This window comes from Tenebrio molitor, chromosome 6, assembly GCF_963966145.1.
Source record: "Tenebrio molitor chromosome 6, icTenMoli1.1, whole genome shotgun sequence".
NCBI classification, from domain to species: Eukaryota; Metazoa; Arthropoda; class Insecta; order Coleoptera; family Tenebrionidae; genus Tenebrio; species Tenebrio molitor.
This window is the reverse complement of record NC_091051.1, coordinates 1,679,258-1,706,534: the sequence shown is the minus strand read 5'-3', so window position 1 is coordinate 1,706,534 and position 27,277 is coordinate 1,679,258. Positions and strand designations below refer to the sequence as shown.

Genomic DNA, 27,277 nt, shown 5'->3' with positions numbered 1-27,277 from the left:
GGACGGTATCCAGACTTGCGGTACCTGATTCTCCGCTGTCCTCGCTGCCGCCCTCCGAACCCCCGTTGGATGACAGGAGGGACTCGCCGGACGCCGATCGGGATGGCGGCGCGGGAGACGAGTTACGGGCGTTTCGACACGGAGGCGGCGACGGGGACGGCGCTCCCACCATCGGGCTCTGACGGTCGCCCAGCAGGTACGGTTCGAGGAAGGCATCGCTTCTGTAACAAATGACACATTCAAAATTCTAGGGATTTTTTATTTTTCATATTTTCAGTTTGTTGATTCAATCAAGTTGGCATCGTAAAACGAAGCCATTTTCTTATTTTTCTTTATTTTCAAACAAATCGTCGACCCCAGGTTAGAATTATTTAAATTTTCATGCACGTTTACTCGTTTTCCTGGAAAATACTGACGCCTTTGTATATCCACACCCATAATTCGTGTTTCACAGGAACTGTTTACTTGTTATTTGGTATGCAATAAAAAACCAAAAACTGAGGTTATGTCAAATGGTTGATTTCCATAATTTTCGGCTTTTCGTCGATTTCCCGACCTCGACGACTCCCCATATCGACAACTCAAAAACCAAGAACCTTTGCAGAAAACGGTAAGATCCATTTCCCTGTTTATTACGCCGCCCGAGACGTTATTACGAGACGCCTCCACTTGGGCTTTCCAGATCGCTGAACCTAATTTTAGACGAATTTTTAACATTCCACCCGCCATCTCCGTGATTTTTATTAATAAAGAGGAAATTTGATCGAGAGGCTTCGCCCGCACTTTACCCAAATCATGAACTCGCTCACCCCCAGCCCCCAGCATTTCGATCGTCGCCCCGAACGGAAAAGAAGTCGCAAACGAATGTGGGCCAACCCTTGCGACCCCGTCCGAACATAACAAAGCTTTTACCCACTCGTAAAACACGCAATTTAGAAATGTGTATAACGGGATGTCCAATAATCCTCGAGGGCCATACAGCCGGAAATTAAGTGATTTATTTGGAACGAAAACGCTCTCCTGGCTTGGAAAAACAAGGTACGATATGGAAATCGAGCCCGATTCGTCGAATTATTTTTATTGCGGTGCGCCGAGATAATGAATTTATTGGTCCGGGTGAACGAAACTTTTGCCGTTTTCTCTCGTCGAGCGCGCCGAGAGAATCCCGCTCCCAAAAATAACACTTATGCAACGCTTTCGACCCAACGACATTTTAATTATTATTTCTCGGCGGCGGAATGTTTTTTCGTCTTGTTTGACATTCCGCGTCTATTTGCGTGAGAGTTTGCTCTTATTGTATCAGCTACGGCCGGCTGTGTCGCTTTAATTACTTCACGGCGTTCCAGAACCATCCAGGAAATCGGTCATCGGCGTTCCCGTCCGTCGCGATCCCGACGTCAACGTGGAAAGTTTATAAAAAGACGGGGACGGTTGTTTATTATTTGTTAAGTGTCAGTCGTAGACGGTTTACATCGCGGCGAAAAAACCAAGAGAGCTTTGGAACGTAGCCAAACGGCCGCCTCCCGAGACGACACCGCCGCTCCTCCCCCCACCGGTTTCACGAATCGTAGAAAAAATGTTTACGTTTCCGCATTTTTGCCATCCGTAATCAATCGAGTTTGTCGGTGCGGTTAACGAACGTTCGCGTACGATCACGCTGGATGCAACGGATCTGGCATTTGTGACGAGCCATAACACGCCTCGTCCGTTCGAATCACGTCGCGACGTTTCGAAAAACCGTCGGACATCTCCAGGTGAACGGGTGAGTCCGTCCCTGGAGCGAGACGGGGAGTAATGCATGCAAATCTGTCTCTTTCAGTCTGGTCCGTGGATTTATCGGGGGTTGCCATGGAGGCTGGGGTGGCGCTTCATTGTCCCTGCATCATCCGGCATTATGGGAAGAACTGTGTGCGCCCCGGGCGAGAAAAGGGGGAAGAGGGACGGACTCTTATCCTCGGTCGGGTCACCGCCAAGAAACTCAACACCCACAACAGGTGTCGTCGACTCGATCGCCGTGATCGATGCAAATTAATTCGACAAAGCGAGCGGGTCCCAGAGGGGCAACGAATCTCGACCGGCAACGTTTTGACGGACTCAAGCTTCGCTGTTTCAGGAGAATCACCTCCGGTCGAGTTCTTCCGACACGCTCGGAATTAATATTTACCGATGTCGGCCGGCTCATCTGCTCCCGGATGAATATTTAAAAATCCGGGGAAGGTTCATAAAGTGGTCGATTCTGGTCAAACACAAACACGGAAAAACGTATGGGTGTACACGTGTAAATAAATTATGGGTGCAGTCTGATTTCGCCGTTCGTTTGGATTGTCGAGGCGCGCTCGTTTAGTAAATGAAAGCAGGAGACAAACAGAACAATCAACGTGAAATGTCAATTCGCCCCGGCAAAATCAACAGAACGGGAGTCGATACTTGGAAAGTTTGAAACATAATTCGCGGTTCTACCGTGAAGCATTATCGACCGTTGGGGCTGGTCAAAACAAAATTTTCAGCACAAAAAAAAATACTCGTGACTGGTACAAATCGGTTCGCACCGAAGGATTTTTTTCGCCTCCGCATCGAAAACTACGGCAGACGGAGAAAAAGTGTGCGGAACCTTTTTGCGAAGCACAAAAAATTACTGACAGCCATCACCGTTTAGACGCGAGAAACGTGATTTGCGTTAATTTTAAAAGTACAACGAAAAGATTAAAAAATAAAATAAAATTAAAGAGGAAATATCGAAGAAATTGTTTAAACATTTTATGCAAAGCGTTAAAGCTTTCAGCAGATGGAGCAAAATTGTGTTGGAACACAATTTGATCGACAAGCAGAGCACCGGCGTGCCCCAATATCGTGTCAAAATTTTCCGTCGTTACTCGTTTTGCAACTCTTATCCATTTAAGGTGTAGAAAGGAGCGAACCGATAAAATTAATCTTCGTTTTGTATCGGCTTGCCACACTGCGATCTAGAAAAAAAGCGCCTGGCCACGCCGATTCTAAGAACGACACCGTTTCTGTCGATCGCTCTTTAATTATTATTAATTACGCGGCTGACGATGTAATTTTGTCTATAATAATGCAGTTTCGCCTCTGGTAATTGTGTTATTAAGATAAGCGAGGATATGGTGGGACAGGGAGACCTTTTATTAGTCCATTACGGTCGTGAACGCGATAAGAAAATCAATGTTTATTTTGTTTTGGGGTACGCTGTTCCAATTACGCCATCAAAAACATACAACTTATCAGGAAGTTGTTCGTAATTGGGGTAAACGCACCCTCGACCCCCTCGAATTTATTCATAATTTGTAATCGAGTTGTATCCGGTGTAGCAGGTCAAAGTGCCACTATTCGTTTTGGCCGGGGTAGGAGGCCAAGAGGTCCTACTTATGCTCGCGGGACAATAAGATCGCTGTTCGAAGATCAGGAACAAGCAACACAACGCACGGCATATGACGTCGCGACGCGCCCACCCTGCCGTAACCTTTTTCGGGACGCTCATTTCGAAATAATTCAGTTTGTTTGTGCCGTCAATCAATTCATTTTCAGTTTATCGGGTCAGGGTTCATTTTTTGTTTATCGTTTCACTTTCAGTTTTGCTTTCAGTTTTGCTTTCAGTTTCACTTTCGGTTTTCGTTTTTTCCTGTCGCGTTTCATTTACAGTCCATTTTGTAGAGTCTGGGTGCCAGCCGTATCGTCGTTCTTCCAGTTTCGTACCGTCGTTCGCAGGTGGTCCGTTTTGTGGGGACACGTCAGGATCACGCTGTGATGCCGCGCCTGGTGTCGCCAGCGTAGTAGTATCTCGGCGGGCCCCAAGCGCATCGGGATCATCTGCGGATATCGTTTTTGGGATCGAATTCTGGAAGCAACATCTCTCGTGAATTACGCGTGGACTCACCGACACATTACCGCTTCAACATCTGAATTTTCGGATCGGTGACGTCCAACGTAAACAAACCGGCGCCATGTTCGACCATCTGTCATTTAGCGCGCAAGTGTAGGATCGCCGGAAGTTGTCATCAAGATGCGCGGTCAGTACAATAACCGGGACGCCTTATCGCCCAACGGAATAAGGTCCAGATCTTTCGGGTTGATCTCCTAGAGCAGGGGGTAGCCAAAAAAAAAAACCGATCGCGAGCGGAAATTAAAGAGGACTCGGTCGGCGACCGCCGAGCGGGCGGCAGGTGCCGCAAGTCGCGAGCTGCGAATCACGTGCGTGGCGTTCGGGATCCGCAATCATCCCTGTGGGTGGATTGCCGAACGCCATGGCGCTTATCGTCCGGCGCTGCCAGCCTTCGGGGCCGTCGAGGAGCCCGAAGATTTACCGTTTTACCGTTTACCGTTTTGCCGTGGTCGAGAAACCCCTCGTCATCTAGCGAGATAGAGGTAATTATCCTTCATTAGCGAATTCACTTCACTAATTTTCGTCCGTTAGGGGTAGTTCGAGCCAGATTACCGTTACCGTACCGCGAAGGAGAACCGGAAAGTCCTCCTTCGAATTATCGAGAAGCAACCCCTTTCAGCGGAAAGGTAATTACCGAATCGATTGAGTTTCGCAACACTAACGACAATTCGTTAGGGGTTGTTCTTTAGGGTCAGCCGGACCAGTCATCGTTATTTGGGGCGATAGTTCGGACCAGGAACGTTGTTCTTTAGGGTCAGCCGGACCAGTCATCGTTATTTGGGGCGATAGTTCGGACCAGGAACGTTGTTCTTTAGGGTCATTCGTCGCCGCGTCGCTTTTAGGGTGATTGTTCACCAGGACTATCGTTATATGGGGTGATCGTCGCCACATCGTTCGTCAGAGTGGTCGTCGCCAGACCGCAAACCGTCCATTAAGGTCATCGGACCACGTACCGTTTCACCAAGGACTAAAGAAAATCGTCAAGGTCACACCACGTTACCGGCGTAAGATAAGTCGCACAATTTAATTGCGGATTTGCGAAAAATCAAAGAACGCCTCAAATATCCCGCTTCTCAATATTTAGAACCGTTTCAATTTGTAAAAATCTCGCATTTCAATAATTTCAAATTTTTAGAAAGACTTCACGAAGCCCAAGTTTTCAAATTTCACATTTCAATTATTAGTAGCAGTTCTTCTACTTCCAGTAAATTTGCAATTTTTTCAATTATAGAATCGATGTTAAATTTACGTTGTAAATTTATGAAAGCAGAAGACTGCGCTTCATTCTTGTTTCACGCATGCAACAGATTTTCCTTTCGTCCTTTTTTTCATCGGAGTTGTATTAATTTTAAGTTTATTCACAAATAAGTTACAAGGTCACCTGTAAAGGAAAGCTTTCTTGATAAGACCAGAATAAGGTATTGAATAAGATCATTAATGTGAACTGGTTCGAAATTTCAATTAACAAAATTACGTAGAGTAACGTTGCCAATTCCACGGACCAGTGCACACTTAAGTAAGCATTTCGAATTTCCTGGACTGTTGGACAAAAATTGAATAAACTAATTATTTAATTCGCAAGGAATTAAGTTCTTTCGTATTGACTCCGAAGCATCCGAGAAACTGAGCACTTGTCCCGGCAGCTGGACAAGCTTAACAACCAGCTCAAGACAATAGCTGCCTGGCGCCCATTTTTTTATAATCCGAACCCACGCCCTATGCCCCGAAAACCCCCTGAGAGCCCGGAGCTGTCACTGGCCAACTTTTGGTCACACAAATATTGACGCCCACAACGTGGGGCTCGATTTCCCGACTTTTTGGAGCAACCACAAATTTTCGTTTATCGCTCATCTTCATTTTCGCGAAATTTGTAAACCAATTTGGGCCTCGAGGGCTCGCTTGCATTTGACAGCCACAAATTTTGACGCTTGGATTTTCGAGGGCCTGTCAAGTCAATCGAGCCGCCACAAATTTTGACGCGATTTGTTAGGGGTGTGATTTGTCAACTTTGTAGCAGTCACAAATTTTGACGATTTTGCTTCCTCGTTTGAATTCCGCAAATTTGGTCAGTTTGGCTCATTCAGCTTTGTTTATCGTGTTTGTGACTCAACTACAGATTTGGCAAGATCACAGATTTTTCATTGTTCAACAATCGGAGCTTTGGGTTTGGGTTTCAGAGAAATTTCAGTTTTCAATTTTTTTACCGTGTAAGAGAAGCAGGAATTTTGCAGAGAAAATTAGCGGATTGTATTCAGTCTTATCTCGTGTCTTCACAGATAAGAAATTTTTTGAGAACGTTATCGCGCTGCGAAACACTTTTTCGGGTGACATGTTTGTTTGAGTTCCATCCTTGTCGCACAATCGGAGAAACGGTGGACATTTCGCCAATGTCAAGGTCAGACACTCGAAGACCTCCAAGTGTCTCTATGAGCGATTTTTTTGCGGATGACGTTCCGTGGAATCGTGGAAAACGCTTCGTCGCATTTTCACTTTCCGTTTTCGAGCGCTGCAGCGAAAATTGCGTTGCATTTTTTTTCGTCGAATTTTTTGAAATGATCGAGACCAAAAATTTTACCGTGGAGTTTGTTCAGGAAAAGTTTATTTGAAAAACCCCATTTATGACATATCCCGAATTCGACTTACATCATACCGCAGTACTCAAGTACTAATTGACATTGAGATTCAGTTTTCAATCGTTTGATACGCGCAGATATCAACTAGCCATTTTGTGGCGGAATCAAAACTTTTCCATTGAACAAATTTTGACGTTTTTGAGAAGACTTCATCTTCGTTTTGTGTAAAAAGAAAAAGGCAACCGCGTTACCTTTTCTTTTTTCTTTTTGAGGAGGGGGGTAGTGTAGCAGGTCAAAGTGCCACTATTCGTTTTGGCCGGGGTAGGAGGCCAAGAGGTCCTACTTATGCTCGCGGGACAATAAGATCGCTGTTCGAAGATCAGGAACAAGCAACACAACGCACGGCATATGACGTCGCGACGCGCCCACCCTGCCGTAACCTTTTTCGGGACGCTCATTTCGAAATAATTCAGTTTGTTTGTGCCGTCAATCAATTCATTTTCAGTTTATCGGGTCAGGGTTCATTTTTTGTTTATCGTTTCACTTTCAGTTTTGCTTTCAGTTTTGCTTTCAGTTTCACTTTCGGTTTTCGTTTTTTCCTGTCGCGTTTCATTTACAGTCCATTTTGTAGAGTCTGGGTGCCAGCCGTATCGTCGTTCTTCCAGTTTCGTACCGTCGTTCGCAGGTGGTCCGTTTTGTGGGGACACGTCAGGATCACGCTGTGATGCCGCGCCTGGTGTCGCCAGCGTAGTAGTATCTCGGCGGGCCCCAAGCGCATCGGGATCATCTGCGGATATCGTTTTTGGGATCGAATTCTGGAAGCAACATCTCTCGTGAATTACGCGTGGACTCACCGACACATTACCGCTTCAACATCTGAATTTTCGGATCGGTGACGTCCAACGTAAACAAACCGGCGCCATGTTCGACCATCTGTCATTTAGCGCGCAAGTGTAGGATCGCCGGAAGTTGTCATCAAGATGCGCGGTCAGTACAATAACCGGGACGCCTTATCGCCCAACGGAATAAGGTCCAGATCTTTCGGGTTGATCTCCTAGAGCAGGGGGTAGCCAAAAAAAAAACCGATCGCGAGCGGAAATTAAAGAGGACTCGGTCGGCGACCGCCGAGCGGGCGGCAGGTGCCGCAAGTCGCGAGCTGCGAATCACGTGCGTGGCGTTCGGGATCCGCAATCATCCCTGTGGGTGGATTGCCGAACGCCATGGCGCTTATCGTCCGGCGCTGCCAGCCTTCGGGGCCGTCGAGGAGCCCGAAGATTTACCGTTTTACCGTTTACCGTTTTGCCGTGGTCGAGAAACCCCTCGTCATCTAGCGAGATAGAGGTAATTATCCTTCATTAGCGAATTCACTTCACTAATTTTCGTCCGTTAGGGGTAGTTCGAGCCAGATTACCGTTACCGTACCGCGAAGGAGAACCGGAAAGTCCTCCTTCGAATTATCGAGAAGCAACCCCTTTCAGCGGAAAGGTAATTACCGAATCGATTGAGTTTCGCAACACTAACGACAATTCGTTAGGGGTTGTTCTTTAGGGTCAGCCGGACCAGTCATCGTTATTTGGGGCGATAGTTCGGACCAGGAACGTTGTTCTTTAGGGTCAGCCGGACCAGTCATCGTTATTTGGGGCGATAGTTCGGACCAGGAACGTTGTTCTTTAGGGTCATTCGTCGCCGCGTCGCTTTTAGGGTGATTGTTCACCAGGACTATCGTTATATGGGGTGATCGTCGCCACATCGTTCGTCAGAGTGGTCGTCGCCAGACCGCAAACCGTCCATTAAGGTCATCGGACCACGTACCGTTTCACCAAGGACTAAAGAAAATCGTCAAGGTCACACCACGTTACCGGCGTAAGATAAGTCGCACAATTTAATTGCGGATTTGCGAAAAATCAAAGAACGCCTCAAATATCCCGCTTCTCAATATTTAGAACCGTTTCAATTTGTAAAAATCTCGCATTTCAATAATTTCAAATTTTTAGAAAGACTTCACGAAGCCCAAGTTTTCAAATTTCACATTTCAATTATTAGTAGCAGTTCTTCTACTTCCAGTAAATTTGCAATTTTTTCAATTATAGAATCGATGTTAAATTTACGTTGTAAATTTATGAAAGCAGAAGACTGCGCTTCATTCTTGTTTCACGCATGCAACAGATTTTCCTTTCGTCCTTTTTTTCATCGGAGTTGTATTAATTTTAAGTTTATTCACAAATAAGTTACAAGGTCACCTGTAAAGGAAAGCTTTCTTGATAAGACCAGAATAAGGTATTGAATAAGATCATTAATGTGAACTGGTTCGAAATTTCAATTAACAAAATTACGTAGAGTAACGTTGCCAATTCCACGGACCAGTGCACACTTAAGTAAGCATTTCGAATTTCCTGGACTGTTGGACAAAAATTGAATAAACTAATTATTTAATTCGCAAGGAATTAAGTTCTTTCGTATTGACTCCGAAGCATCCGAGAAACTGAGCACTTGTCCCGGCAGCTGGACAAGCTTAACAACCAGCTCAAGACAATAGCTGCCTGGCGCCCATTTTTTTATAATCCGAACCCACGCCCTATGCCCCGAAAACCCCCTGAGAGCCCGGAGCTGTCACTGGCCAACTTTTGGTCACACTGCTTCCGACAATTCCAAAAAGTTCGTTTGTTTTTGGCCGGTTTTGCGACCATCACTTTTGTGATAAAACGACAATAAAAAATAAATAAAACGCTTTATCGAACGTACTCGGCGATAAAACGCATTGCGTGGTTGGTAGACGTGTCGAAACCGCCGAAACGTAAATAAATGGTTGTAGTTGTCGCTCTGGCAAAGCAACAACAAAAGTATTTTCCACAAACAACAAAACAAAAAACAACTATGTTGTACAGTGCATCAAAGCACAAGTGTTGTTCGTCTTTCGCACGAGCGTAAATTGTGCGAGTCGCCTCTCTGGCACGGTTCACCAAGAATTCGATTTCGACATCGCCTCGCATTTTTCTTCTATTTGAAGCATCACCGTGTCGATCCTGTTGGAATTTCGGGCCAAGGCCGCGCACGTCTGCCAACTCGAAAATCAGGTGAAACGTCCTTCCTTGGGACTCCGCCGCAACATCCATCTTACCGTGGTTTGAAGTGTCCCAACTCGCCGTACCTCCTCGACGCGAAGTGCGTCTGAGGCGAGGGAGTTCCGCACCAACTCCTCCGCTTGTTGTCGACGATCGTGCTCCCGGTGACGGGACTCAAGCAGAGACTGCCCCTGGTCCGCGGGAGTCCCGTGTTGTTGTTGGGACTCCGCAGGCCGTTGTCGAGTAGCGTCTCGGGCAGCATCACTACATGGCACTGGATCACCACGTCCTCTCACGTCACTCGCGTCGTCCCTGCGTCACAAAGGGTGGCTCATGTGCGACACGCCGACCGCTAAACGGAAGAGATTAAAGGGGCACGGGGTGGAAGGAACCGGAGGATTATTGACGTTTGATAAAAGCTCGGCTATCATTTGTTGTAAGTGTGCAAGCTGTTGATGGCCAGATAAGATGCGAGAGAGGGTGTGATGGATGGCTGCGAAACATCGATAAGCTACTAGACGAGGGCACGAGAACCATCTTTTTTCCTTATGGAAAATTACTCGATGCGGGACCGATTATTAACTATCGACTGTTGAGCTGCACCAGTTGGAATTATTGTCGTGGATAACTTCGACGTGACGTAACACTCTATCGTTTTATTAACTGGGAAGGCACTGGTGGTGGTGGTGCCGCTCTAATTACACCAGCCCCGCCAAACAGATTAATAAACTTTGCCGTTAATGCAACAGTTCAAACTTTGATATTAACTGAGAATGTGCACGTAAAATTAATTAGTCGACGTCCTCGCTCTGCACGCCACTGGTCCCACCATGTCCGATTACCTATCGCTATCGAAAACACAGACAGTTGGAATCGCAGTCGATAAGATTTTTTGTTGTTGTCGTGCACTGACGCTCCGGTATTTAACGCTGGAAGTAAACGACGGAAAAAAGACTCCTGATGGGGATAAATCGGATACGAGAATAACAATCTAATAAAAAGTTACGGCGGCAGTAACTTGAATTGAAGTGAAATTGTCCAATTAACGATCAAGAATTTTATCTCGAGCATCCTCCACGCAAAAGTAGAATAATTAAAGCCTCGCTTCAGTCTCTTTTGTAAAAATTCTATGGCGGCGAGAAACTTTCCGAATCTTCCTCCAATTAAAATCGTCATTAAGGTTGGTTCAGAAAGGAATTTTAAGGTCTCACCGCGCGGTTTCACCGTACGAGGGTCATCCGAAAAGTTCGTGCGCGACTCGAATTTTTAGCGACGCATCTGTCACGTGGACAACTGTCGAGTATCAAGAAGATCTGTCAACCATAAATTTGACGTTCATGCGAGACGCTCGGAGGCGACAGAGAGAGAATGTAATTAATATTTGTGAGGCTCGCTCGTCTTTCAATCCAGTAAATGAACATTTGAAGTGATGGCACAATACAGTTGAAAGTTTTACAGATATTTTAATCACGAGCTACTGGGTTCATGTAGAACTCGGAAAAAATATGTAAACAATTCTACATTTTTTTTTTAATTGCTTTTAGTCGTTGTCAAACAACCTCGTAGGTAAAATTTCGGCACATTTTAAAAATACACCCTGTATATCATGTTTTATAAAATGTACGCCAATGCGAAGTAACCTATAGGAAATATGCTTTAAAACAAGGAAACCGCATTGGTGCATTGGTGTACGTTTTATAAAATATGATATACAGGGTGTATTTTTTAAATTTGCTGAAATTTTACCTGCGAGGTTGTTTGACAACGTAGAAGACTAAAAGCAATTAAAAAAAATTGAAGCTCAAAAAATAAATGTCATTTTTGAGATATTTTTTCCGAGTTCTACATGAAACCAGTAGCTTGTGGTTAAAATATCTCCACAACTTTCAATAACACCCTGTATATTAAAATCCATAAACGTTGGACACGTGCCAACCCCTACTCGTTGTAGAATCAGATGAGCTCTATATTTCGTACTAAAGGTACTGCCGCAACGAGCGTTTAAAATGTAAAATTAGAGAGAACACAGTGTCGTATCACGTTGAAATGTTATGCGAGGGGCCATTGGACAAATAATCAGTTGGAAAAAGCGTCGACGGCGCCAACATGTGAACGATGTTAGCTAACGCCACGCCCCACGGGCCCCACGCGTGGCCGCTTTTTCACGAAGCTGCAGGAGGGTTACGATTTTGATTTTTTTTTTCAAGATTTTGGGACAGATGTGGGCAGTATTTTTTCCGGAAATCAAATCGGCCCCGGCAGCGGTGCCGTTAAAAACAAAAGGTTAATGGCGTATCCGCTAGCAGGAAGCGTTCAAGCTGAGACAGTTATGTGCAGGCTAATCCACTTATTTTAACGTCTCATAAACGTCCAATCACAAGTTGATTATTATCAGCGCGATGTAATTTATTTTGGTGGGAAAGAGAAAGAACGAATGGATGTGTGTAAAAAAAAATGTTACATAAAGAGAGTGACTGTTCCTGCGTAAATCCTGCAGCGTTGTCGGCCTTAGCGCCAACTTTCAATAACTCAAGGTGGGCGTCACCGCGTCCGCGGCAGATCCTATACTTTATCCGGAGCCTTTTCTTAAGGGCAAAATCCCGCAAGAAAATACCGAATTAATAACATCCAACCGACTCGTTTGATGTTGTTGCCGTAAAAAAAAATTAAACAGCTCCCACATAATCGCACCGCTCCGGGCGAGCACACACAACACACACAGCTCTAACGCAATTTTCCCGAGTAATTCACAATCTCCGCTTTTTCATTTAGAATACGGAATCCTGCTTTATCGAGTGTGAATAATAGTGAAAGTTGTTCGGTGTTTCCACAGGTCGTCGATCGACGCCGACGAAAATCGGCTGTCACTTCGCCATCTTGCAAATGTTTACTTTCGGTTGCATCACCGCCACCATAAAAATCATATTTTCACATGAGCAGACGTCGAACGGGTCGCGAATGGAATGTCCTCGTCACGAATTAAAATTAATCGTTCGGGAAGGCGAGCGACTCTTCGTTCGGTCAAAACGCGGACCGATTCATTATAATTTGACCCGAGTATTTACAGGTCACGTGGTCCGGGTGAGAGTAACGCGCGACCGGAGGAAACTCCATCGGCCGAGGAAGAAAACGCGAACATTTTGTTGGACCGGTCGTCTCGGGGCGATGAGGAACAAGAGAGGGAAGAAAGAAGATCAGGTGAACTCGTGAGCAAGTGGAACGCTAACATCGATAAGCTCCGGTGAGTTGCGAAGTATCCTTGAAAAAATCTGGCAATTAAGCGGAGAGTGCTTTCAAATTGTTTGTGTGATTGCATCTTGCATAAATTTCTAATTAATCGTTATCATTTCTAAATCACTCAACAAATCCAATAATAATGGCAAATGAAAAATGTAAGAACTAACTAATAAGAGAAAAGGAAAATTATTTGGAGCGATGATAATTTTTCAGACTTTCATCGAGGGACGATGTTATTTACAAAGGGTGAAAAATAGGGGGCCGAGACTGCAGCCTTGAGGAACACCAAACAGCGAAACGTACGACGAAGTGTAGAATCATCCGCAAATATGTACCCACTACATAATACATATTGGGTGATTCAAAATGATTGTGGCCAAGTATGGCAACTATGTACGAAAATTTATGTGGCAACTGTATGGGTAGGGTTGAGTTGAGATTTCTTTGACAGTTCATAGGCGTGCAATTTTGAAAGTTTTCAAATCAATGTGCAATGGAATTAAAAAAATCAAATGCACGCTTATAAAATGTCATACAAATATTAACTGTACCCCATTAATACAGTTGCCACATAAATTTTCGTACATAGTTGCCATACTTGGCCACAATCATTTGGAATCACCCAATATATTGATTGCATCGTAACTATGGACGAAACGTGGGTTCGCCATTGCGACCCAGAAATAAAAGAATAGTCGCATGAATGGAAACACTTTGGTTCACATCGCCCAAAGAGCTTCGTGTTCAGGAAATCGTGTTTTGGGACAAAAACGAAAGCATTCCGACAGATTACTTAGAATAAAGTAAAAGTGTGACAAAACTGTTATGCTATTCTTCATTAAAAACTCAAAGATTCGTGAAAAAATCATGGAGAAACATCACGGTATTGACTCGAGAGCTTCATTAGGGTTCGGACTGATCGACCGTCCCCCATATTCACCAGATTTGATACCCACGAGTTGTCACCTATTTTGGAAGCTTTGGAAGTAAAACCAAGAAGTTTTTCAGATGACAAGGTAATAAGAGTCGTGGAAGGATTACTTTATTATTATGATCAAGATAAATGTGTAAAGTTATACAGCGAGTTATGCCTAATAAATAAAAATTCCTTCTGAATACAGTATAGTTTTTGTCAACAAGAACTTATGAATGCCTCCTCGTACACAACAGATAATTTGTGTTTTTTCGTCGTTGTGAAACTGCAAGACCTTGGAGTATGTTTGAACAAAGAATTTATATCTACTTCCTCGATTAATCGTGCAATTTCTTCTTCCTTATCAACGATGCTTATGTAATGTTAATTACTTAACAATACAAAATGTCATCTCTGGTTCGGTGCGACGAGACGTCACCGCTTGGCGAGCTCCATCTTTTACCATTCTTATTTTGTCCACATTCAAGACCGAGGCTTTTGATCTGTTCGTACAAATTTCTCGGTTTCCTCTTCCTCCTGGACGTGTTCTGATCATCATTACTATTATTAAACATGCGGATGCGATGTCAAACGACCACCGACTGTGTGAACCTTCACATGCTTTTTCCTGTTATTACGAATCCGCGCGACATGGAGGATTTAATTAGAAAGCGGCCCTCTTCCGGGGTCCCAGCCGATACAGAAATAACGCCATGTTAACAAACCTAACGGACCATGAAAGATGGTGCATGATTGGATCTTTTGAAGTACCGAATAAATCAAACAACCCCCGGGGCATAAAATATACATGATGGGTGGGAAGCTTCCAGCAGTCTCAAAGCTCAATTTCAAAGAGAACCGTTCGGGAATATATCGAATTTGTCGGGGGCACCCTGCACGATTATTATCTTCCGCATACCGTCACAATTGAATTTTTTCTTCTCTTCATCGATACTTTTACCGAACGCCGCTCGTTCCATTTAAACCGTGAATGTCGAGCCGTGATATTTAAATTCGAACCAAGGTCGACCGCACTTTTGCCCGAGCTGCCGCCGTCGCCGCCGCTGTGCAATTGTGTGTGAATTCACAAATAAAACTTTTCAATTTCCTATTGTTCTAAACCGTGTCAAAGGCGGAACAGTAAGAGTGGCGTAATTAACCCACTTCGAAATTCCTAATTTCCACAAGTGAAATCGGACGAGATGGATCGACCAAAAAAAGATGCATTATGGAAATTGATCGAAGAGGCGCGTTGGTGTGAATTCTTTCGAACCAAAACAAAATCAATCTTGAACTGCCCTCGATCCATCGATCCGCTCGGCCTCCCGTCTCGATCCGCGACTTGATGGCCTTGGAAGCTCAAAACTGCACCATTTTATGTATCTTTTCGGTGCCACAATTTTTCGGCCACCGACGAAAATCTATTTTTAATTTTCCGACAGCAACAGATTCGGATTCGGAAAATTCTCCCTAAATCTGGAGTTGATTGATGAGGCTCGGATCGTCCATTCGTCCTCGTTAGGGATTTAATCCCTTTCGGCGGCCAAAAAACGCCCGGATGGATAACCGAAATCGCATCAAAACGCGATCAGCGACTTGTCCTTGCTCGCCACACTCCAGCTTGGCCGTGTCCTGCGTACTTTTTTTTTGCACGAAATTTTTTTACCTTCGCTTTCGTCGTCAGACAGGAAAAGTGGTGGGAAAGTGTGCGGGTTCGACGAAACTCTTTCGACGGTGGGTGTATCGCACCGACCACGAAAAACCTCCTTCTGAGCTAATTCCGTACACAATACGAACAACAAGGTGAACGAACCTTAATTGTTTGTCGATGCAACAATTTTCAATAGAGCCGAATCGACCGCGGAAAAAATCACCCGACCCGAACCCGACGGCGAAGTCTTCCAACCCCGCCAGGACCCAGAGCTCGCATCAACCACCGATCGCAAAATTTCGAAGGGATTAGCTCAGAGAGGCGGCTTCGACGCGTACCTGGCTACTATTGACAAGCACATTCACATCACACAACGTGTCACAAACAGAACTGGCGACGAGGGAACGCGTGCTGTGCGCCTACGAGTCGCGAACTGAACCAGGGCCGTGAATCTCCAATGAAATCCTTTGATTTCACTGTTTGCCGCGACATCTATAGTCCTGGCACAAACTTTTAATTAAATTGAATGCCACTAGATGGTGGCACCATAACACAAGGAATTAAAGTCCCTAGAAACTATAGTTTCTAGGGACTTTAACAAGGAAATGACAAGGAACCGGAACATGTCATCGGCTGCCCGAGTGCCCGCTGCCATATTGGTATTGGAGTCATTTGGAGTAAGACCACCAAGGACTGGCGTGCTGTTTGTTTCATTTGTTTGGCGTTAAACTTTCATTTTTCGATTTTTTGCTTATGATTAATGAAAAGATGACCACCACTCGCATCCGACCGTGTTGTGTGCCTGGATGTACCGATAAAGAAACTGCAAGGTACGTAACATTGAATTTTGTGTTATTTACTTTACATTTCATACTTATTAGTTATAAGAAATTGTTCTTGTGGTATGTGCTTTGGTGATGTTTAACTTTTGTGCAGGTTCTCAATCCCATCTGATGAGCTGGTGAGACAAATTTGGGTATCTCGAATAAACAATCCAAAATTGATTGAAGTACCAGAACATGCAGTGGCATATTATCGTGTATGTGCAAGACACTTCCATGACATGTGCTTTGTTACTGGATCAAATAATAAGAAGTTGCAGAGATACTCATTACCGACTCTCAATTTGATAGGTATTTACATAATTAATTACAGGTTTAAGAATGGTTTTAATTTTCATATCAATTTGTAGGATTTGATTTGCCCTCGACAAAGGAGACTTGCTTTAGATATCCTGAGACTCCAGCTGCATACCCAATCACTCCAGAGAAATTGAGAGGTATTTAATAATTCTCCAACTATAGTAAACATTATTTAACATGTAATTACTTTTATAGTGGCTCTTCAAAATATTCCCCAGACCTCATCTGTAGCCACTGAGAGTCCAGAATGGAAAATTGCCCGAACAGCTGTTCAAAAAGTTTATGGGAAATCCAAAAGAAGACTTATATCTGTTGATTACTCACGTGCTTCAACATCTACTTCAGACATTTCTGTGGATGAAATGGAAATAATGCCATCGACAAGCAATATTGCCGAAATCTCATCAGAGAACATTTCTACTGCAGAACGAGCCACTTCATCTTCCCCACATTTAGGTAAATTTGCATGTAAATCGGTTGTTTTATTGTAACATAGAAGTGTTATGTGTTATGAGGAATGGTGGCTTGGGCATATGTATATGATGCATTATGGATTATAACTGGCTTGGTGGCAGTATAGCAAATGCGTATTGTTCTGTTTTTTAAATTTAGTAACAATTGCCTTCCTTCTAGGGATGGATTCACATCCATTATGCAATTAGTCTTCAAATATTACAGTCCTCACATATTACATGCATTGATGAAATCATATTACATAGGTCCTGCCATTGTTTTTTTAATGTGTAATGGTATGATATGCCTGATTGCTATATATTTCCTAGCTATGGAGTCTTCAACACATGGTGGTAGGACAGGAGCCATTAGTCTGAGAGAAAAAGATCTCATTAAAAAGTTGAAATCTGTTCGCAATACAGTAAGGCGTGTCAAGAAAGGGAGATCCAAGTTACAGCAAACTCTGAAAACACTTAAAAAACACCCTGCAATGTTAGAGCAAATGCAAGAGTTAAATGAGACAACGTTGAACTTCATAGTAAGCCAATTAGAGAACCAGCCGAAAAAACCTAAAGGCCGACGGTTCACTATGGACGACAAAGTTTTTTCATTATCATTAATGAAACAAAGCGGGAAGGCATATAAATATTTACGCAGGATATTTGCTCTCCCAGCGCAAAAAACCCTGCAGAACCTGCTGAACAATTTGCCTTTTTCTTGTGGAATCAATGAAGCAGTGTTTCAACAATTAAAATATTCAGTGGACAAGATGAAACCCCTTCAACGCAATTGTGTACTGATGTTTGACGAAATTGCACTATCAACTGGACTCGAATATGACCAAAAGTCGGATTCTATAAAAGGTTTTGTGGATTTCGGTGGTGCCCATAAACGCCCTGCATTCGCAGATCACGCACTGGTGTTTATGATAAAGGGAGTGTACAGAAAATGGAAGCAACCCACATGCTATTGTTACACGGAGGGGACGGTATCTAAAGGCGATCTGGTTCGCATGATTAAAGAAGTTGTGCGCAATGTCAGGAAAACAGGCTTGAATGTGGTTGCGTCTGTGTGCGATCAGGGGGCGACGAATGTGGCAGCAGTTAATGCCTTACTGCATGATACCAATGCCGAGTGTCTGCGCAGGGGCGTTGAGAATAGGTATCACGGATACACTATTGATGGTGATGAAGTGATCCATCTTTATGATTACCCTCATTTAATGAAGGGTATTCGGAATGCCCTCCTTACCAAGGACCTTTCCTTTACGCAGAATGGGAGGGAGAAAATTGCATCATGGCAACACGTCGTAGACGCTTACCGTGTTGATCAAAAATTGGGTCTGTACAGCCAGTTTGTAAAGCTGACAGATGAACATATCCTGCCTGAGAAAATAAAGAAAATGAGTGTGCGACATTGTACGCAAGTTTTCAGTCATAAAGTTGCGAGCGCAATAAAGGCCAGGGCATTAATCAGCCAGGAGTTGCAGCCCAGTTCGCAATTTTATCTAGACCCGGCAGCCTCCGACACGAGTGACCTTTTGCTGTTTTTTGATCAACTATTTGACAGCGTGAATGGAAGTCAGCTTAGGAGTCAAGACGGGAAAACGTTGCGTAGTGCAGTGACTGATGCCACAAACCATATTCCTTTTTGGGAGTCATCCATTGTGACATTGAAGTCGATGTATTTTACCGCTCCAGGTTCCACCAAACCCGTAAGGACGCCATCTCTGAAGAACTGGATTTTCACTCTCCAGAGTTTTATTTATTTGTGGCGAAAAGTTAGGGGCATCGGCTTTAAATTCCTAACTCCAAGGGCCTTCAATCAGGATCCCTTGGAAAATTTCTTTTCCTGTGTAAGGGGCTATGCTGGAGCAAATGCAAAACCCACTCCAACTTCATTTGCCCACACCACTAAGGCACTGCTGGTGAACAATTTGGTCTCTCCCCGTGCCATTGGAGCCAATTGTGAAGATGATGGGTCACTTTCGTATTTGGACAATTTGAAAAGTTTTTTGAACACTCAAGTTGCCATCACGGAGACTCCTTTGGTGTTGGCTCCAGTTTATCCCCCTGAAGAGACTGTCCAACTTCCCGCCGAAGATAATATGGATTTGGCAACAGCATACGTGTCTGGTGTGATTGGCAAAAAATTGAGAAAAAAATTGCCTGCGTGCCAATCCTGTCAAGTTAATTTGGAAACGGAAGAAGACTTGCCAGAACATATGCTGATTCGGGTAAGAGAGTATGCTCCACATGCTCTGGTGCGTCCCAGTGTTGAGTTGTCACAGGCTGTAGATTGGACAACAAGACTTTTTTTTTCTGCGTTGCCACATATAATAACAACATACAATATAAAAAAACGTTTGTTAGATAAGGTTGATATCAATTCGCCAATTTTTACAAATCTTTTTTGTGCGGAGCATTCCGTCTCGAACACCGAGATCCTTTTAAGAATCATATTAAATTTTGTACTGTATTTTTATGTTAGTAAGGTTAACAATATTTTAAAAGGCACTGATCTTCGGTACAAAGACCTTGATCCGTTGACCAAGTTGGCCTTTGTGAAATACGGCAAATCCCGTAAAGGACCAAAGCTTCCTTTGTAAAAAATAAATAAAAACTGTTTTTGACATGTTTTATTTTTTAGCACTGCATAATGTTTTTGCCAGTCTGATTTAAGCGCCTTTTTGTGTAGGTCTTTCGGAATTTGCTTTGCTTTTTTTTGTCAGTTTTTGACATTCGTCTTCAAATTTGACAAATTAGCACAATTTGGGGCGTCCATTCACAAAAAGTACATAAATGTTGTTCACGTTGAGTTTACAATTTCAAGGTCGAATAATTTAATTTTTTCGTTCTGTTTTGTTGTAAATAGTAACATGTAGTAACACTGTTCACATTGGATTGAGCATTGCTAAATCGCATTATGTTGGTTAGCTGCATGCCACTATTTACAAAACATAATTACAGAGCCGAAAATAATTATTGACATTGAAATTGTCAACTGAACGTGAACAACGTTTTATTAAAATTGAAAGTGGTGAAACCGTGCTGTAAATGGCGCGAAATCTTAACCCTGAACCAATCTAAGAAGGTAGCCTTGTTGCTTACATTTTTAACTCGTGCCAGACTAATAGATGTCGCTGACAGCATTTTTCTGGCACCATTATTTTGTGAAGAGAGCGACATCTAAACTCTTAACCAATCTAAGAACTGAACTGCAGAAACCGGCATAGCAGGAGAGAGCACGCAGCAGGAGCCGGTCCGGTTAACAGACGAGCGCGTGCCCAGTGCCGATAGTGTACGATTCCATGTGTAATTGTACAACCTGGCCCACCGGTGATAACGCGAATTATGCACGGCTAATTGATGATCAAAATCAAGTCCGGAACTGACAGCAGGAAACAAACATGCCCGATAGCAGGAGCCGGCGGTGGTGCAACGGTCTGGTGGTGGCAGGACAGGTCCCAACCAGACGACGCTACTAAACTGTCTGCATCCTGTCGGACAAGATTATTATTATTTGTATAACATATTTTTTTGTGCCCGGATTTTAGGTTTTTGTTCTGCCTCCCCGTCCCACATCCGCTACGATCATTATTATTGTTTTATAGAAGTGAAAACACATACATTTTATTCCCGGCCAGTGAATTAGTTTCATGCGACACGCTAAAATCGTTCGCAACACGCTAAGATCGTCCGCAACACGCTAAAAAGCCGTTCGCAGCAAGCTAAAATCTCAGGAGTCCAGTTTAGCGGAGCGAGAGAGAAACAGTCAATATTAATTATTTATACCTTGCTCCTGATTTCTCCAAGTACATACTATCATGTGAAAAAATAAAATGACATTTATTTTTTGAGCTACAATTTTTTTAAATTGCTTTTAGTTTTCCACGTTGTCCTACAGCCTCGTAGGTAAAATTTCGGCACATTTTAAAAATACACCCTGTATATCATGTTTTATAAAATGTATGCCATAGAAGTTTTCAGTCCTGTCGTGCCCGTGCGGCACACACTCTTTTTTTGGATTTGTCGAGGCGCGAGGAAAGTTTTCGTAAAATTTTCGAATTTGCAAAAATGTACTGAAAAAAAAATCGCGTCGGTTAGACTTCCGCAACGCAAACATTGTACGTGGTGGAGTAAATGAAAGAGAGTCAAAGCAAACTTCCATGCAAATTCGCATAAATAAACATGAAACGGCCAAAACCAGACGCGCGCCGCCCCCCGAGCGAACCCTTCATCACACAAGGGTGGAATAAAACATAACGGCAGACGGGCAATTTTAACTCGACGACACCTTCTCCGTTTCCGTTTAATTAATTGTAATCATATCCGAGATCGATAGGGGGACGGATCCGTAAGAGCCGCCCCTCGGACGGATTCAATTACGCGGGGGCGAAAATCCGCCGTCGCCGCCCCGATCCGAATCGGATTGTCGTCGTTCGTTTGCGTTTTTTCGGCGGACACCTATTTTTTTTGTCCGGGCGATGCTTATCCGGCTCGGGACTAATTGACGCCCCCGATTGATTCCGCACCGTCCCCTTAGGTCCTTTTATCTGCGACCCTCGATCGATCGACGAATTAATTAGCCGCAGTCGGAATTGATCGTCCCGAACGGATTTTTCAGACCGAATTAATCCGGGGTCGTAATTGGGAGGGTCTTATTTACATTTGACGTCGCGGGAGTTATTTCGGGAGGATCGCCGGATCATTTCGTCTGCATTAAAATTTACAGAGACTATTTGGCAACAGTAAACACGGTCTTGGCAGCAACTTTAAGTGCAACTCCGGCGTCTCGTCCCCGTAAATAAAACATCTACTTACGTGGACTTGTTCGGCGGTGACTTACCTGCAACAAACAAAATACTGACGTTAATTGAGTAGTCGTGCGCGAGGCGGCAACGAGACACTCCGAGGAGTAGCAAATTTGCTCCACCGGACTTGGACGCGACCTCCTGCATGTGCCCAACAAGTGTCTGGCTCGCTCGATTAACAAAACTGTTAAAGAAGACCTCATCTAGTCCACATTTCGCCTCGGATAACGACTCCGTTCAACAAACAAACGCGTTTATGTTCCCGCTCATAAAGGCAATCAGCGTCAACTCGAATTCCCGTTAATCTGATTTACTCGCGAGTGCCCTTCTCGTCCTCCCGAAGACAGGTGGTAAAGGGCGCTTTTTTCGCAATTACGAAAACGGGAGAGGGGGACCGCCCCGGTGGTTCGCTCCGCCCTTTTCTTTTATTCGACGCTCTTTTGCATAATAAAAAGTTTTAAAGGCGAAAAGTATCATTTTTTACGTTGACACTTATGATAGAGCCGTCGGTGCTTTGACCTTGTCGCGCTATCAGATAATAGTGTGCCGTGAGGGGGACACAGTCGCTTGTTCGGTCCGACAATAACTCATTGATTTCTAGTTCGCCGCCGCCGCTGCCGCCTCGATTCAATCGCGCCTATTCAAATATCTTCGCCTCTATTTCCTACATTTATTCAGGGGATCGAGAAAATAATTTATAACGTGTCCACGGTCCACGCGGCGGATTAAAATTCATGTCTGGGGGGCGGCGAGTTATCCACCAGAATGCTAACACCCTGTGTAATGTAATAACGCCAAGGGCGTCTGCAGAATATATCATGTTCGTATTAATAAAGGATGTTTACTGGAGCTGTTTAATTAATCAATTACTCCTTTAATTAATTTACGGCGCCCCCGTAATGCAGTCGGTGGAGGAGGACCGGTCCGACTGGGTGATGGGACCCTCGCACCCCCGAACTCTTTCTGCAAATGGGATGGAGTGTAAAAGGCGAAAATTGTCACAGCTGCGGGTGCACTTAACCCACACGCTAATGCCAAGTACAACCAGATGAAAAACTAATGACTTCACTTGCGCTTGACGACAATGGCCTCTAATTGGGTTTGAACAGTTGAAAACTGGCAATCGACGGAATTAAGGGCCATTGTAGCGGCACCAGAACGCGCATTCAAATCAGCTGGTGTTCTGGTGCAGATGCCGTTTCCGGCGGAGGCGGCCGGCTATGCGACACGACACGCCGCGTTGCATCGCCGGTTGCCTGCTGGAAACCGACACGAAGAAGATGCGAATGAATATTCATAACGCCAACGCAGCTTTCGCGTTTTGATGCGGAACGGGAGGACCGCCAAGGAGTCAGGGGTTGATTGCTCGGGGCCTCGGATTCTGCGGTCAGACCGCGAAAGGGGTGGCGGTTTAGACACCCGGGGCGCAATCCGACAATGCTCTTTGTGACGGCGGCGAAGAACCGATCCGGACGTTTTTGTTGGAGGATTTCGAGCGCGAGCTCAGTTTTCATTTTCGCTGCTTTCGTGCGATGTTATTGTTGGGACGAGGGGGTGCAACAAACGGAAAAATTGCAAAATGCGCAACCCTTTTCATCGATCGGGTTTTACGCGGGGGTTAAAAAATGAAAAATTTCACGAATTACTCTCGGGACTGTTATTTTATAGGGGGATGTGAAGTATTGTCCCTCTTAATATGAGGGTAATTATGTCACGATGCCTCTTTGTATTGTTATTCAAAGTTTTATAAAACGCCGAAATGACTCGACGTAATTAGCCCCCGTTAGACACAAATGTCCAGTACGTGAAGCGCATTTTCCACCCCTATTTTATTTTATCGTCGGGGTTGTGGCGTACAATTGTGAAAGCTGAAAACTGGACGTCAACAAAATAATTCTAAAGTCTGGAATCCCCGACAATTTTAAAACAACACTCACCCCTTCCCACGATTTTCTCGTGGTCCATACAATGCAGACATATATTTTCTTCTCTTCTTATACATTATTTTTATTTATTTCTTCTTTAACATGATTACCTTCCGAGTTGCTTTTCCTCTTTTCATTATTTTTTCCGAATCTTCTCTAGCTGAGGGACTCCTTATTTTTTTTATTCTCATCCCGATTTTTTTTTGTCTTAATTTATTTTTTATGGTTCCTCTTAAAAAAGGACTGTGGGCCTGATTTCAAGTTGACTTGCGACGGTCGCACTTGTGGTTGTCATGGTAACGTCGTAAAAGAGAAAGATGACGCATATTGGTAATTAATGTGTAGGACAAAGATAGCTACACATTTGCGCTGCACCGCCTATTTGCCACCATGGCTTGATATTGGGCCCTTGGAAAGTTACCAAAGGCAACTGTTTTAAAAATAAAACCAATGTCATAAATGAATTTGTCTTTTTTTACATTCTTCTTTCTTTATGGCAATTTCTTCTGGATGTTTTTGGATTGTTTCAAAAATGACAAAATAAAAAGAGAGTGAATTTGCGTTCTATTTTTCCTTTATTTCTCTCAGCATAATTGCATATCTCTTCCCTTTCCGTTTCCCTTTCTGTTCAATTGTTTCCTTCTTCGATTTTCTCGTGGTCCATACAATGCAGAAATTTATTTTCTTCTCTTCTTACACATTATTTTCATTTATTTCTTCTTAACATGATATCTTCCCAATTGCTTCTCCTCTTTTCATTATTCTTTCTGAATCTTCTCTAGCTGAGGGACTCCTTATTTTTTTATTCTCATCCCGATTTTTTTTTGTGTCTTAATTTATTTTTTGTGGTTTCTCTTCAAACAGGACTTGGAACGTTACCAAAGGCAACTGTTTTAAAAATGTCATGAATGAATTTATCTTTTTTTACATTCTTCTTTCTTTCTGGCAATTTCTTCTGGATCTTTTTGGATTGTTTAAAAAAGTAAAAAGAGTGAATTTGCGTTTTATTTTTCTTTTATTTCTCTCAGCATAATTACATATTCTTTTCTCTTCAATTGTTTCCTTCTTCTCGATCTACTCTCTGCAGATGAAGTTTTGTTTCTTCTTCTTCTATTTTTATTCTTGGTAGATGACTTCATTTTTTTCAGGAAGCGAAAAATAAAAACACTACCGAGAAGCGAATTCGATTATTTTTCTTCGAGTCGGATAAGCTTCGGAGTTCTTCGAAAATTTGTCACGACTTTCCAACTTCTGATTTATTTCGTTGAATTTTTTCCCCGCACAAATTCGATTAAGCCTCGCCGAGTTTATTTAATATTTCAGAACCAATCCGTCTTGAACTTTTAACCCCACCCCGGCCAATCTTCCTAACAGGTGAACAAAACATCCCTCCGCCATCATATAAATCCCAATAAAAATAAATCACCGGTGGCGCACCCGCGCACTTCTTAAAACACAAGTTTACATCTGTCCGGGAGTTTGCTCATAATTTAGCCCGTAGGTAACCCCCGGGGGACGGCGTTTGGGCCCTTCAAGACGAGATAAGGACGCAAACATGATAAACTACAAACATTTCTCAAACGCGGGACATGTTGATGTTTATTCGAGGCCCCGATAACGACGAATCCATCTTGTTGCCGATAAGGGATCGATGTCGGATCTCCTTTTTAACGGCGGCGGCGGCCAAGGGTCCGGGAACGATAATTAAAGTCCGACGTTACCGGAACGAATTGTTGCAAATTCCTACGCGGAAAAATCGGGCAAAAATCCGCTTTAATTAAATCGTACCCTCCAGACTCCCCCGAATTTGTCAAAGCAATCGAAATTCCTGTACGAAACTGCACAACACTTTTTGATGAAGTTATAAAACTTATCCAAACAGCAAAGCCGTTTTTATTGGACGGTGCGGTTTAAACGCATCCAGGAAAACTCTCCTGACAAGGACTAATACCGCTTTGACAATTGAGCGAAGAGCACCGGGGGCTCGAAAAATATGTTTAATATCGCGCACGATGCGGAATGAAATTACGAATATCCTTCCGACCCCACGTTACGACCGTCTTTATTGTTCTGCCTAATTGTTTTAATTATTAAAAGGATTAGCGGACGAGGGCCGCCGCCGCAAAATAAACAATTGCACGAGGTAGAAACTTCGTCGGGTAATTTCGTAAAGCGTGTCGTCCTGTCGCGAAAGCTCCGGGCTCCGGTCCTGTCGTCACGCAATTATCGAAATAATTAAGAAAGCGATCTTAATCACAACGTTTCGCCGATGCGCCTTTGATCATCCCCCTTCGATGCCCCCTTATTATCTAAATTAAACTGTGCTCGGGTATCTTAAAGCCGCACCGTGTAAAAGCTCAGATGCAATAACAATAAATCTCGGCGCGGTAAAAGGATTACAAACAACCCTTAGAGAGGCGAACCTATTTAGCATACCTTTTCCTCGAATCCTTTCATAATTCCCACCCTCGAACGAAACCGAGCGTCTAAAACTAATTAAAAATCACAGCCGGTTAGGTTTCTTTTTGTCCGGTTGCATTTCCATTTGCTCCGGTCGTGTTCGCCCCCGCTTTGCTGACGTCGTAAGTGGTTTATCTGCGGGGCCTGGACCGTGTAAGGCTAATTGGGCATCGTGCGCCCCCTAATGAAGTGGACGTGTCCCCGAAAAATCTTTTGTTTCTGATTAATAAAGAGTTGCACGATCCGAGGAGGGAGAAAAAGCGAGACGGGCACACTATTGATAAAAGTTTCGCAAATTCACTCGGTCGCATTATTTCGCCTCGTTAAGGACGAAACTTTTCCCCAGACGTTGTCGGATTCCCGTCCGACGATCTGGAAGATCATATTTTTCCTTTTTAAAGTGGCCGGGATGTGGGGCCTCCGACAATGCTACCCGCTCATTACGCCTAACAAGATCCAGGATGTATGAAAACTAATTCCGGGTAATTCCGGCGAGGGGTACGTGCGAGCTTAATTTAATAAATGCAGGGTTATATTGTGCGTGTTGCTCGTATCGTTCTTACTTGTAAAATTTCCCACCTACAATACTATACCGCACTAAAGGCAAATTGATGTGATTACTTGGTTGCCTACATACCAGGGGCTTCGAGATCATCATCGAAGTAAAAAATACAAACAACCAACATCAAGTGACCCGCAACAAACTTCGTCTGTTCATTGATCAAAATAATAAAAACAAATGGTTCGTGGTCAAAGAAAAAATGTTCGCTCCCACGTTCCAGAGACGTTTTATAAAACATGATATACATGGTGTATTTCAAAATATGCCGAAATTTTACCTACGAGGTTGTGGGACAACGTAGAAGACTAAAAGCAGTTAAAAAAAAATTTACCTCAAAAATTAAATGTCAATTTATTTTTTGACAGAATTTTTTAAATATTTTTTCTGAGTTCTACATGAAGCCAGTAGCTCACGGTTAAAGTTTGGCACGCCATTTACCTAACACCCTGTATATTGCGGCCTGAACAAAATAAATCCGTTGATTAAAACTCTGATATCGACATTCAAAAACCTTTCCTGATTTAGAACATTGTGATATTTTGCAAAGTATTTATTGCGATATTTTGTGAGGTGTTTATTTTTGAAGGT

General features: G+C 43.6%; 1 protein-coding gene and 4 long non-coding RNA genes across 20 annotated transcripts in view; 3 read left to right on the top strand and 2 right to left on the bottom strand.

Moving 5' to 3' along the window:
* Positions 1-27,277, bottom strand: part of spri (sprint) — a 57,856-nt gene that overhangs the window by 3,849 nt on the left and 26,730 nt on the right. For 6 of the 13 annotated variants that reach the window (XM_069051098.1, XM_069051102.1, XM_069051103.1 and 3 more), the window contains one exon: positions 25-221. In XM_069051098.1, the coding sequence (XP_068907199.1) occupies positions 25-221 (197 nt within the window). Of the gene's footprint in view, positions 1-24; positions 222-9,589; positions 11,031-15,672; positions 15,782-21,752; positions 21,778-27,277 lie in introns of those variants that run through there. The other 7 variants (XM_069051106.1, XM_069051107.1, XM_069051099.1 and 4 more) reach the window with 4 other exon arrangements.
* LOC138133267 (uncharacterized) lies at positions 220-13,886 on the top strand. 3 transcript variants are annotated; one of them, XR_011160300.1, is made up of 3 exons: positions 220-360; positions 455-610; positions 12,601-13,886. It is a non-coding gene; the product is annotated as an uncharacterized lncRNA (long non-coding RNA). The 3 variants fall into 3 exon arrangements; XR_011160302.1 differs by having other exon boundaries at positions 220-610; positions 12,601-12,774; positions 12,984-13,886; XR_011160301.1 differs by having other exon boundaries at positions 220-610; positions 12,601-12,925; positions 12,984-13,886.
* LOC138133264 (uncharacterized) lies at positions 3,524-4,035 on the bottom strand. The gene is made up of 2 exons (XR_011160296.1): positions 3,904-4,035; positions 3,524-3,853 (listed from the first exon to the last, which is right to left on the bottom strand). It is a non-coding gene; the product is annotated as an uncharacterized lncRNA (long non-coding RNA).
* Positions 7,675-8,915, top strand: LOC138133263 (uncharacterized). The gene is made up of 2 exons (XR_011160295.1): positions 7,675-7,812; positions 7,862-8,915. It is a non-coding gene; the product is annotated as an uncharacterized lncRNA (long non-coding RNA).
* LOC138133266 (uncharacterized) lies at positions 15,779-19,561 on the top strand. Of its 2 annotated transcripts, none has more exons than XR_011160299.1 (5): positions 15,779-16,164; positions 16,271-16,467; positions 16,527-16,613; positions 16,672-16,932; positions 17,259-19,561. It is a non-coding gene; the product is annotated as an uncharacterized lncRNA (long non-coding RNA). The 2 variants fall into 2 exon arrangements; XR_011160298.1 differs by having other exon boundaries at positions 17,110-19,561.